Source organism: Hypanus sabinus, chromosome 4 (genome assembly GCF_030144855.1).
Source record: "Hypanus sabinus isolate sHypSab1 chromosome 4, sHypSab1.hap1, whole genome shotgun sequence".
Classification (NCBI taxonomy): domain Eukaryota; kingdom Metazoa; phylum Chordata; class Chondrichthyes; order Myliobatiformes; family Dasyatidae; genus Hypanus; species Hypanus sabinus.
In genome coordinates, this window is record NC_082709.1 from 75,004,730 (window position 1) to 75,018,648 (window position 13,919).

At 42.1% G+C, this 13,919-nt stretch overlaps 1 protein-coding gene across 1 annotated transcript in view; it reads right to left on the bottom strand.

Annotated features, from left to right (window-relative positions):
* The window catches only part of lancl1 (LanC antibiotic synthetase component C-like 1 (bacterial)), a 100,443-nt gene that overhangs the window by 24,486 nt on the left and 62,038 nt on the right, over nucleotides 1-13,919 (bottom strand). Inside the window, exon 5 of the mRNA XM_059967442.1 lies at nucleotides 8,382-8,525. Coding sequence (XP_059823425.1) covers nucleotides 8,382-8,525 — 144 coding nt within the window. The remainder of the gene's footprint in view (nucleotides 1-8,381; nucleotides 8,526-13,919) is intronic.

Genomic DNA, 13,919 nt, shown 5'->3' on the forward strand with positions numbered 1-13,919 from the left:
TAGTCTCCCTGTGACCACTGGGTTTCCTCCAAGTGCTCAGGTTTCCTCCCACACTGCAAAATCACATGGGTATAACTGGGTGGCATGGGCTCATTGGACTGGAAGGGCCTGTCACTGTGTTGTATCTCTAAATAAATGATTGAAACTGTCTTCAATAACCTATTATTATCCTCTTGTTCATAAATGATAAATTTTTACACTACCACAGAGATAAAGAGAAATAAATATATTCCATAGAAGACCTTCTTGTCCTACTGAATAAGACCCTTCGCATCTCTAACTCAAGTCAGCGTGCGTAGCTCATTCACTGTCAAAACACTTTTTTGCCGCCTATCCATTTGTGTCGCTATTGTCTGAGAGCTATGGAGTTGCACTCCAGGTTCTCTCTGTACATCAATTCTTATAGGTTCTTCCAGAAAATTTGTTGTACACATTGGCATCAATGACATAGGTAGAAAAGGGGGTGAGGTCCTGAAGACTGAATACAGGGAGTTAGGCAACAGGTTAAAAAGTAGGACATCAAGGGTTGTAATTTCTGGATTATTCCCGGAACCATTTGGTAGTAAGGGTAGGAATTTTCCATCTGGGCACATTGCCTTCTGGACTCAATATTGAATATTGCAACTTTAGGGAGTAGAGGATAAGCCTGGCCTGAGATTCTGAGTTTGTCGTGTTGTTCTGTACTTCGTAACTCCTACATTCTTTTCTCTAGGCTTCTCCTATTCACTCATTGACTAAATAGCCTTGTTTATTACTTATTCCAAGGTTACTCTGGTTTTACCCTATCAGACAACCCTGCTGTCACCTTTGCTGCAGCTAAACAAGCTTCTTTTGTCTCCTTTTCAATTCTAATGAAGAGTCTCTGAGCCGAAACAATGACTCTATTACTTTTATCATAATTTACAGCCTGACTTGTTGAGTACTTCACCAGTTCCCGGTTTTGTTCTAAATGCTCTTTGCATATCATATCACTAAGAGCAAAAAAATCAGAAAGATGAGACAAATGTTGACATTTTTAGAATGAGGCAATACTTCCCTTCCTGCTATCTCTATCTTCCTATGTTCTCTTTGCTATCTCAATTTTGCTTGCATATGCTCTGTAAAACACCTGTCACTTAGATTACAGCGGAGTATGGGCCTTTCAGCTCAAGATGTTGTGCCAGCCCTTTAACCAAATCTAAGATCAACCTAATGCTTCCCTTCTACATAGCCCTCCATTTTTCTATCATCCATGTGTCTATGAGATTTTAAATGCCCCTAATACATTTTTTAAAAGTTATTGATATACAGTGTGGAATAGGCCCTTCTGGCCCGTCAGAGCTGAGCTGGCCAGTAATCCCCCAATCTAATCCTGCCCCAATCACAGGACAATTTACAATGACCAATTAGCCTACCAAATGGTATATCTTTGGACCGTGAGGGAAACCAAAAGAAACCTACGAGGTCACAGGGAGAACAAACAAACTCCAAACAGGCAATGGGGGAAATCGAACCCAGGTCACTGGTACTACAATACATTGTGGTAACCACTACGCTAACGGGTCTCTATTACAACTCCTGGCTGGGCATTCGATGTACACACTCACTGTGTAAAAAACTTGCCTGTGAATATTCCCCACATACTTGGAAAAACTCTCTAGCTGTTCACTCTATCAAGTCACCTCTCATCTTCCTTCACTCCAAACACAAAAGCCCTAGCTCACTCAATATATTTTCATCAAACATACTCACTAAGCCAGGCAATATTCTGAAAAATCTCCTCTACACTCTAAAGCTTCTTCATTCTTCCTACATGAGGCAAATGGAATTGAACAAAATATTCCAAGTGTGATTTAATCAGGGTTACATTACTTTGCAGCTCTTCAAATTAGTCCCCAACTAATAAAGGCCAACACACTATAAAACTTCTTGACAACCTTATCAACTTGGGCTGCAACTTTGACAAGTTCTATAGACATGTTCCCAAGATCCTTCTGTTCCACCACACTGCTATGAATCCTTCCATTAACTCTCTTTCTCAAATGTGGCTTTCCAAAATCAAACACTTCACACTTTCCTGGGTTGAAGTCCATCGGCTACTTCTCAGCTCATTACCCATCGTGTCAATATCTCATTGTGACTTACGACAACCTTCAACACTATCTACAACACCATTAACCTTCATGTTACCTGCAAACTTACTAATCCACCCTTTCACTTCTTCATTCAAGTCATCTATTAAAATCACTAAGCACAGGGGTCAAGTACAGATCCCTGCAGAACATCACTGATCACTGACTTCCATGTAGAAAATGCTTTATCTACTAACACCCTCTGCCTTCTATGGGCAAGTCAATTCCTAAACCACACAGCCAAGTTTCCCTAGATCCCATACTTCCTGCCTACCATATTAAATGCCTTACTAAAATCCATATACACGTCATCCATCATCCAGTGCAATACCTTCATCAATGTGCTTTGTCACATCTTCAAGAATTCAATCAGGCTTGTGAGGCAAAACCTGCCCGTTACAAAAGCAATGCTGATCATTCCTAACCAGACTACGCTTCTCCAAATATTCTCAAATCCTATCTCTAAGAATCCTTTCTCTGTTTTGAAGTAGTGAGTGAGAGGGCAACATCTTGTAGGGCAGGAGACATTTGAAAACTGCAAGTCTCATTGGGAAGTACATTTTTAGTAGGTTTTTTTCCTGTTAGTACATAGTATGCTGAGAACGGGTTCAGAGTCAGGGGTATGTTCCTTGGGTTAAAATGTGGGAACTTCAGGAGATCTCCAGTTTCCTTGATACCTACATCTGCACGAAGTGCACAGAGCTGCAGCTCCTTAGAGAAAGTATTAAGGAACTGGAGCTATAACTCGATGACCTTCAGCTCATACGGGAGAATGAGGAGGTGATAGATAGGAGCTACAAGGAGGCAGTCAACCCCAAGTTGCAGGAGGAAGGTACCTGGGTGACTGTCAGGAGAGGGAAAGGAAAAAGGCAGCTAGTGCAGAGTTCCCCTGTAGCCATTCCTCTCAATAATAAGTACACTGTTTTGGATACTTTTGGTGGCGGGGGGGGGCAAGGATGACCTACCAGGGAGTAGCTACAGTGAGCAAGTCTCTAACACTGAGTGTAGAGCTGTGGGTCAGAAGGGAAGAGGGGACAAGGGGCGAACAGCAGTGATCGGGGATTTGTTAGTTAGAGGAACAGAAAAGAAATTCTGTAGATGAGAGCAAGATTCCTGGATGGTTTGTTGCCCCCCCCCCCGCACCCCCACCAGATGCCAGGGTCAGGGACATCTCGGATTGAGACCACAGCAATGTTAAATGGGAGGGTGAGCCGCCAGAGGTTGTGGTCTACATTGGATAGGATGGATGACGAGGTCTTGCAAAGTGAATCCAGGGAATTAGGTACCAAGTTAAAGGACAAGACCTCCAGGGCTGTGATTTCAGGTTTGCTACCTGTGTCACGTGCTAGTGAGGGGAGAAGTAGGAAGATCATACAGTTTAATATGCAGGGTAAGGAGTTGGTGCAGGAGGGAGGGCTTCATATTTTTGGATCACTGGGTTCTCTTCCAGGGAAGGTGGGATCTCTACAGAAGGGACAGTTTGCATCTGAACTGGAAGAGGACTAACCTTCCTGCTAGGATATTTACTGTGCTGCACAGGGGTGTGTAAACTAGAGTTGCTGGGGGGAGGGGGAGTGTAGATGGGAAAAATACCAGAACAGATAGTGGAGTAGTGGAGTGGTTGTGGAGAAAGATGTTGTTAAGCCTGCATACAAGGTCAGGAATCAGAAGGTTGAGCAATGTGGGATTAATGTTCTGAGCTGCAGGTACTTCAATGCAAACAGTATTGTAGGAGAGATGGACTGAAGCCGTTAGTGAGACTTGGTTGTAGGAGGGGCAGGACTGGCAGCTCAGTGTTCCAGGTTTCTGTTGTACTGGATGAAATAGAGTGGGAGGGATTAAGTGGGGGAGGCGGGAAGTGTGGCATTACTAGTAAGGGGTAAAAAATCACAGCAGTGCTCAGATAGGGCAGACTAGAGAGCTTGTCTATTTAGGCTTTATGGGTAGAACTGAAGAATAAGAAAGGTATGACCATGTTTATGGGATTATATCATAGACCATACAACAGTTTGAGGAATTTAGAGGAGTAAATTTATAGAGAGATCAGCGATAGTTGCAAAAACATAAGGTTGTGATAGTAGGTGCTTTTAACTTTCCACATATTGACTGGAACTCCCATAATGCAAAAGGGCTGGTTGGGAAAGAATTTGTCAAATGTGTTCAGTAAAGTTTTCTTAATCAGTACACAGAAGTCTCTACTAGAGAGTGCAATACTAGAAATCCAATTAAGGAATGAGACTGAGCAGGAGACAGAAGTCTGTGTAAGGGAACACTTTGCATCTAGCGATCCTAATGCCATTATAACTTGATCTGAAATTTGAGAGTACAGAGTTTGTATGTTCCTGGCAGAATAAAAGCCAAGGATAACAGATTTAGGGAATCTTGATTTTCAAGAGTATTGAGGCCCTGGTTAAGAAAAAGGAGGAGGTGCGTAGCTGGTATAGGCAGGAAGGAACAAATGAAGCACTTGAGGAGTATAGGAAATGCAAGAGAACACTTAAGAAGAAAATCTGGAGAGCTAAAAGAAGGCATGAGATTGCTCTAGAAGACAAGGTGAAGGAAGATCATAAGGGCTTCTACAGATAGATTAAGAGCAAACAGATAGCAAGAGACAAAATTGGTGCTCTGGAAGATCAGAGTAGCAATCTATGCATGGAGCCCAAGAGATGGGGGAGATCTTAAATGGATTTTTTGCATCTGTATTTACTTGGGAAACAATGAGGAAATGCAGCAGAGATGTCATGAGCCCTATACAGATTATAGAGAAGGAGATGTTTGCTGTCTTGAGGCAAATTAGGGTGGATAAATCCCCAGGGCTTTGCAAGGTGCTCCCCTTGGACCCTGTGGGAGGCTAGTGCAGAAATTGTGTGGTCCTTACAGAGATTCTTAAAATATTGTTAGCCACAGTTAAGGTGCAGGAGGATTGGAGGATAGCTAATGTTGTTCTGTTGCTCAAGACAGGCTCTAAGAATAAGCCAAGTAATTATTGGTCATTGAAGCTGACATCAGTAGTGGGAAAATTATTGACATCAGTAGTGGGAAGGGACCTGATATAAAAGCATTTGGATAAACAGGGATGGATTATGGAAAGTCAACATGGCTTTGTGCGTGGTAAATTGTGTTTAACCAATCTTACAAGAGTTTTTTTGAGGAAGTTACCAGGATAGTTAGAAAGCAAGGCAGAGGATGTTGTCTACATGGTCTTTAGTAAGGCATTTGACAAGTTCTCCCATGGAAGGTTGGCCAAGAAAATTCAGTCACTCGGTATTCAAGATGAATTAGTAAATTGGAATAGACATAGGTCTTGTGGGAGAAGCTGGTGTGGAAGTAGATGGCTGCCACTCTGACTGGAGGGCTGTGACTAGTGGATGGACTGAGTGATCGGTGCTAGGTCCATTGTTGTATATCATCTGTATCAATGATCTGGATGATACCGGATTAGCAAATTTGCAGGTGACATCAAGACTGGGGGTGCAGTAGACAGGGAGGAAGGCTATCGTGGTTTGCAGTGGGATCTGGACCAGCTGTAGAACTGGGCTAAAAAATTGCAGATGGAGTTTTAACACAGACAAGTGTGAGGTGTTGAACTATGGGAGGACCAACCAGGGTAGATACAGTAGAAAGGGTTGTAAAGAAAGCTTTTAGTACAACAGCCTTCAGAAATCAAAGTATTAAGTACAGGAATTGGAATGTAATGTTAAAACTGATTAAGATGTTGGAGAGGCTTAATTTGGAGAATTGTGCAGTTTTGCTTAACTCCCTATAGGACAGATGTAAATAAGATTGAAAGAGTGTTGAGAAAATTTGTAAGGATGTTACCGGGACCTAAGGTGCTTTAGGAAAAGGTTGAATAGGTTAGGAGTTTATTCCCTACAGTGTAGAAGATTGAGAGGAGTGGTATAGATAGGGTAAGTGCAACAGTCTTTTTCCATTAGAGGTTGTTATGGGTTAAGGGTAAAAGGTGAAGTATTTAAGGGGAGCATGAGGGGAAGCTTCTTCACTCAGAGGGTGGTGAGAGTATGGAACAAGCTTCCAGGTGGATGCATGGTCGATTTCAACATTTAAGAGAAATTTGGATAGGTACATTGATGAGAGGGGTATGGATGGCTATGGTCTGGGTGCAGTTCATGGGAGAAGGATAGATTAATGGCTTGGCAGAGAATAGATGGACCAAAGAGTCTGTTTCTGTGCTGTTGTGTTCTACGACTCTATGACTAAGTATTTCACTTTGGAATAGCGTTTGCAAGATCTGTGCGAAGGCGAGACCATTAAAAACATGTCTCGTTGCAAGTGAGTTTCACTTGAACCAATAAAAAGAAGTGGGCATTGAGGGAGCAGCCATTGTTGGAGCGGGCCAATATTAGAGTGAGAAATTGAAGCTGCAGATCAAGAGGCTTTGGTGAGAAGAGGTAGAGGCAATTTTCAATAGGCCATTGTGTGAGTGGCCTAGTGGAGGAGTCTAAGATCTGAGGTTTTGGTTCAAGAGGCTTCAGAAAGGAGGCATAGGTGAGTAGTAGGTAGTAGGCAGAAACATTATATAGATTGTATCTAAAAAGATACCAAATTACAACAAATAGGGATGCATGATGTGGGAGCTGGTGGACTCCATTGAGATTCCTGGTAACATCAGCAGCAAGTGTTGGGCACTTGAAGAATTCAGGTTCAAAGTTGATAACGTGTAATCTGACCTTCAAACACTGACTGGGGGGGGGGGGGGGTAAGTTATCTGGACATTGTTTTACAGGAGGGCAGCTGCATCTATTAAGTTAACTACAGTGGATTCTAGTTGATTGGAGCAGCCACTTACTTTGGACAACTCGTAAATAACAAAATCTAATTAAGAAAATAGCAGGTTTCCCTATGTTTATTTCAGATACTATGCCTCTTAATTGGGACAGGAGACAGTTGTCAAACAGTTTCCAACTTGTGTCACATGTGCACTTGTGTTGCAGTTAAGACCTTACACTTAGAGTGAAGTTTTTAAATAGTCTGTTGTGTGCGCTTGTCTTCAGGAAGCAGCAATTTTTGTCACTTATAGTTAGGGAGAAATAAGCAGCAAGACAATTCAGAACAGTTTTGCTTACTGTACTTTTAAGGATTCATGATTGGAATTGCTAGAAACAGGGAGTGAAAACGAAATGATTTCGCTACTTCAAAAAGTTAGAAACTACGGAGAATTTGAAGGTATCAACAACCATCTTGAATGTTACAATGAAAAAGAAAATTTGGAAATCGTTGATAGCATTGTATGAAGACAGTACATTATCTGCATTAGGTGTATGTGCTGATTTTGTTCATTTGTAGTTAGAAGAATTGCTCCATCAATAAACATTAAGAACTAATACACAGTTTTATAGCGCTGCAGTAGTATTGGTAGAATTTTAATTTGTTTTATATGTCATTTAATACATAATTTGTTACTGAGTATGTCTTTTTTTTTAATACCTTTTTAAACTATTTCAATGAAAATTCAGTTAATTAGGACAGCTGCTTTATTGGCCCAAAACATATTGGTCTGAGTGTAACTGGAATCACTGTACTTCAAATTCACTATGTGGCCAGGGACAAGAGTGTGACTGCAAGTGAGGCAGGTAGGGGATCCAAGAGCTAGTGCTGGAGGAGCCCTTGAGCCTGCCCAATAGTTCTGAGATAGTTGCTCCCTCTGAAGATAAGAGAGGGGGCTTTAGGAAGGATGAGCAACCAAACCATGTCTCCAAGGTTCTGGAAGCCATTCAAGGGGAGGGGGAAGAGAAGAGAAATGTAGTTGTAATTGGGGATGGTGTCATCAAGGGAATAGACATAATTTAAGTTCAACTTTCCACATGTTTGCTCAGCATTCCTGTAACTACTATTTGCTCATCTCCGACTTTCCTACGTGGGTCCCACTAAAACAATCCCATACTCTAGCCAGGCCATTCACCTGGAACCAATCCCTCCATTCCTTTAAGTTTAAGGGGCATACTGTAGACCTGAACATACATCATGAACAACCAGATTTATTTGGGCCATATCAAACCACTTCTCTGTGAAGACATTCACTACTGCAATCCATCTCAGAATGTACTACACTTTGAACTTTGTCCCCACCAATTATATCCTCATCTCTGACAATTAATGCAAAAAGCTTATTGTCGTCATAAAATCATTATTTAAATAATTAGAAATATTAAGTAATGAGTGGGACCTGCACTATTGATGCAATACACTGTATTGACACTTCTTTACCTGCTAATGAGGGAAACTTCAGAGGATTAGGATTTAACCACGTACCTGCATCAGATAATAATAGATTCCCGCTAAGCCATGAGCTGCTCCAACATAATGCTCCTGGTACCATTCATACATCAATGGACTTTTGGAATAACTTGTTCTGCTGCCTAGTTTTTCTCCAGAAGTTATAACAGCAGTACAGATCTTGAAAGACACAAAGAAGTTTCACAATATAATTTTTGATTTAATTTATTTGGTATATATCACGTTAGCACAGAATGATAATTTAATGAGAAGAATACAATCAATGAAGTAAAATATTGCTCTGAGATTTAAGGTGAAAGAGATTGAGGCAATTACTCATTTTCCGATGGTGACTAGGAGAGTGAAGATGAATTAAGTTAGACAGAGTACCTACACCTTATATTTAAATACTACCTTTGTCATTGTGTGCAGCTTTTCGTGGTTTCTATTGTGAATACTTGCAAGAAAATGAATCTCAAGATTGTTATACAAGACCATAAGATACAGGAGCAGAATTAAGACATTTGGCTCATTGAGTCTGCTCCATCATGGCTGATCCAATTTTTCTTTCAGCTCCAATCTCTTGCCTTCTCCCTGTATCCCTTCAAGTCCTGACCAATCAAGAATCTATGAACATCTACCTTAAATATACATAAAGACTTGGCTTCTACAGCTTCCTGTGGCAAAGAATTCCACAAATTCAACACCATCTTGCTAAAGCAATTCTTCCTCATCTTTGTCCTAAAAGGATGCCCCTCTATTCTGAGGTTGTATCCTCTGGTCTTAGACTCTTCAACCATAGGAAACATCCTCTTCACATTCACTCTAACATGGCCTTTCAATATTTGATATGTTTTAATGAGGTTCTTCTGAATTCTAGTGGATACAGGCCCAGAGCCATCATACGCTCTTCATATGACAAGCCATTCAATCCTGGAATCATTTTTATGAACCTTCTTTGAACCCTCTCCAGTTTCAACAACACGCTTAAAATGCTGGAGGAGTTCAGCAGGCCAGGCAGCATCTACGGAAAAGAGTAGTCTGGACATTTTGGGCCAAAACCCTTCATCAGGACTGGAAAAATAGATGAGGAATCGAAGTAAGAAACTGGGGGAGGGGGGAGGGGAGGAAGAACCACAAGTGAAACCAGGAAGTGGGGGGCAGGGGTGAAGTAGAAAGCTGGGAAGTTGATTGGTGGAAACGATACAGGGCTGAGAAGGGGGAAATCTGATAGGAGAAGACAGAAAGCAATGGAAAAGGGGGAGAAACATCAGAGGGAGGGAGTGATAGGTTGGTAAGGAGATAATGTGAGAGGGAAATTGGAATGGGGAATGGTGGGGGGAGGAATGCTTTGTCAGAAGTTCGAGAAATCGATGCTCATGCCATCAGGTTGGAGGCTACCCAGGCGGAATACAAGATGGTTTTCGTCCAACCTGAGTGTGGCCTCATCGCAACAGTAGACGAGGTCATGGACTAAAATGTCAGATTGGATAAGGAAGTGGAATTAAAATGAGTGGCCACTGGGAGATACCACTTTTTTTGGGCAGACGGAGCATAGGTGTTTGGTGAAATGGTCTCCCGATCTGCATCGGGTATCACCGATATAGAGGAGGCCACCCTGGGAACGCGGGATACAGTAGATGACCTCTAATGATTCACAGGTGAAGTGTTGCTTCAGCTGGAAGGACTGTTTGAGGCCCTGAATAGTTGTGAGAGGGGAGATGTATCAGTGAGGAAGGACGAATGCACAAGGGTGTTGCATAGGAAATGATCTGTGCAGAAAGCAGGAAGTGGGGGGAGGAGGGGAGGGAAAAATGTGCTTGGTTGTGGGATCTCACTGAACATGGTGGAAGTTATGGAGATTTATGTGCTGAACGTGGAGGCTAGTGGGCTGGTAGAACAAGAGGAACACCATCCTGCTGGGGTGGTGGGAGGATGGGGTGAGGGCAGATGTGTGCGAAATAGATGAGATGCGATTGAGGGCAGCGTTGATGATGGAGGAAGGGAAGCTCCTTTCTTCAGAGGAGGACATCTCTTTAGTTCTGGAATGAAAAGCCTCATCCTGAGAGCAATGCGGCGGAGATAGAGGAATTGAGAGAAGGGGATGTTGATTTTACAGGTAACAGGGTAGGAAGAGGTATTGTCCAGGTAGCTGTGAGAGTCAATGTGTTTATAATAGACATCAGATCAGGGAGACACAACGCAGACTGGGAGAACGCTTCGTCGAGCACCAGTAAAAGCTGGGTCTCCCGGTGGCCACCCATTTTAATTTTACTTCCCATTCCCTTCTGACAGGTCAGTCCACGGCCTCCTCTACTGTTATGAAGAGGCCACACCCAAACTGGAGGAGCAACACATATTCTGTCTGGGTAGCCTCCAACCCGATGGCATGAACATTGATTCTCGAACTTCCGGTAATGCCCTCCCCCCAACCTCATTCACCATTTCCCTCTCATCTTATCTCCTTAACTACTTATCATATCCCCTTGGTGCTCCTCTCCCTTTACTTTCTTCCACGGCCTTCTGTCTTCTCCCATCAGATTCCCCCTTCTCCAACCCTGTGTCTCTTTCACCAATCAACTTCCCAGCTTTTTACTTCACCCTTCCCCACCTCCCGGGTTCACCTATCACCTTGTGTTTCTTCCACCCCTCCCTCCACTTTCTTACCCCGACCCCTCATCTTTGCTTCCAGTCCTGATGAAGGATTTCGGCCTGAAACATTGACTATACTCTTTTCCATAGATGCTGCCAAGCCTGTTGAGTTCCTTCAGCATTTTTTGTGTGTTGCTTGGATTTCCAGCATCTGTCGATTTTCTCCCGTTTCAGCCCATCCTTTCTAAGCTAAGGGGCCCAAACCTGCTCACAATACTCCAAGTGAGACCTGACCAGTGCTTTATAAAGTTTCAACATTACACCCCTGCTTTTATATTCTAGTCCTCATGAAATTAATGTTACCATTGCACTTGCCGTCCTCACCACAGAGTCAACCTGCAAACTAACCTTTCGGGAATCCTGCATAAGGACTCCCAAATCCTTTTGCACCTCAGTTTTTTGTATTTTCTCTCCAGTTAGAAATTAGTCAACCCTTTCCTTTCTTCTATCAAAGTGCATGACCATACATTTCCCAAAACTGTATTCCATCTGCTATTTCTTTGCCATTCTCCTAATCTGTCTGTCCTTCTGCAGCCTCTCCACTTTCTCAAAACTACATGCCCCTCCAACTAGTTTCATATTGTCTGCAAACTTTACAAAGCCATCAATTCTGTTATCCAAATCATTGACATATAGCAACACAAACCTCTGTGGAACACCCCTAGTCACCAGCAGCCAGTCAGAAAAGGCTCTCTTGATTCCCACTCTTTGTGTCCTGCCAATCAGCCACTACTTTATCCATGTTAGAATCTTTCCTGCAATACCATGGACTCGTAGCTTGTTAAGCAGCCTCATGTGTGGCACCTTGTCGAAGGCCTTATGAAAATCCAAGTACACAACATCAACCAATTCTCCTTTGTCTATTCTACTTGTTACTTCTTCAAAGAATTCCAATAGATCTGTCAGGCAAGATTTTCCCTTGAGGAAACCATGCTGACTATGGCCTATTTTATCACATGCCTCCAAATAACCTGAGACCTCATCCTTAATAATTGATTCCAACCACTGATGTCAGACTAACTGGCCTATAGTTTCTAGGGTGACATATACAGTAAGTATTTTGATTATACATTTACTTTGAACTTGAACTTTGAAGTGGTATATAAGTTGTCAGTCAAGACCCTTCAATATCTTTACTTTTGTTGTGGGACAGTCAAAATGGCTTTGTGAGGGACAATCCTTGTCTCACTGATTGAGTATTTTGAGGAGGAAACAAAGGAGATTGATGAAGATACACTGGTAGATGTCATATATATGGATTTTTGACAAACTGCCAAATGATTAGCTTGTTCATAGGAGTCAGAGGACAGGACTGGAATGATACATTTTTGATTACAATGTACCAAGGAACAGGGATTCCTACTGGGATCTTTCGTATATTAATGATAAGGATATGAATGTAAAAAGTATGATTATTAAGATGACACAAAAGTTAGTGGTGTTGTGGATAGGGAGGAAGATTTACTTAGGCTACAGCAGAAAACACACTCAGTGGCCATTTTATTAGCTGTACCTGATCGCTAATGCAAATATCTAATCATGTGGCAGCAATTCAATGCATAAAAAACATGCAGACATGGTCAAGAGGTTCAGTTGTTGTTCAGACCAAACATCAGAATAGTGAAGAAATGTGATCTAAATGATTTCCACCATTGAACAATTGTTGGTGCCACATGGGGTGGTTTGAGTATCTCAGAAATTGCTGATCTCCGAGGATTTTCACATAGAAGTCACAGCCAGAGAAAAGTACAGTGCTGAAACAGCCCCTTTGGCCCATCTAGTGTGTCAAACCATTTAATTTGCCTAATCCCATCAAGCTGCCCTCCATCCCCCTGCCAACCAACAACCTATTCAAACTTCTCTTAACAGCTGAAATCAACACTGCATGCATTACTTGCATCGGCAGCTCGTTTCTCCCTCCAAGTAAAGAAATTTCCCCTCATGTTCCCCTTAAACTTTTCACCTCTCACCCATGACCTCTTGTAGTCCCACCCAAAATGAGTGGAAAAAGCCTGCTTGCATTTATCCTATCTATACCCATCATGATTTTATATACTTCTATCAAATATCCCCTTAATCTTCTAAATTCCAAAGAATGAAGTCCCAAGCTGTTCAATCTTTCATTATAGCTCAGGTCCTCCAGTCCCAGCAACCTTCTAAACTTTCTCTGTACTCACTCAACTTTATCTACATCTTTTCTGTAGGTAGATAACCAAAACTGCATACAAAACTCAAAATTAGGCCTCACCAACTTCCTATACAACTTCAACATAACATCCCATCATCTTAACTCATTACTTTGATTTATGAAAACCAATGCACCAAAAGCTGTCTTAATGACCTATCTACCTGTGCTGCCACTTTCAATAAATTATGGACCTGTAGTTCCAGATCCCTTTGTTCTAATGCACTCCTCAGCATCCTCCCGTTCACTGTGTGAGACCAACTCTGGTTGGTCCTACCAAACAGCAAAACCTCAAACTTGTCTGCATTAAATTCCATCTGTTCTTTTCTCAGCTCATTTTTCCAGCTGCTCCAGATCCCATTGCAACTCTGATAGTCTTCCTCACTGTCCACTACAGCCCCCAACCTGTTGTCATCTGCAAATTTGCTAATCCAATTAACCATATTATCATCCAGATCATTGATATAGATGACAAACAACAATGGACCCAGCACCATTCCCAATGGCACTCCACTATTCACAGACCTTCAGATTGAGGGGCAACCATCTACTACCACTCTCTAGTTTGTCCCACAAAGCCAATGTCAAATCCAATTTACTACCTCAACTTGAATGCCAAATGACTAAAACTTCTTGACCAACCTCTCATGTGGGACATCATCAAATGCCTTGCTAAAGTCCATTTAGTCAACATTTACTACCTTGCCTTCATCAACATTACTGGTAACTTCTTTGAA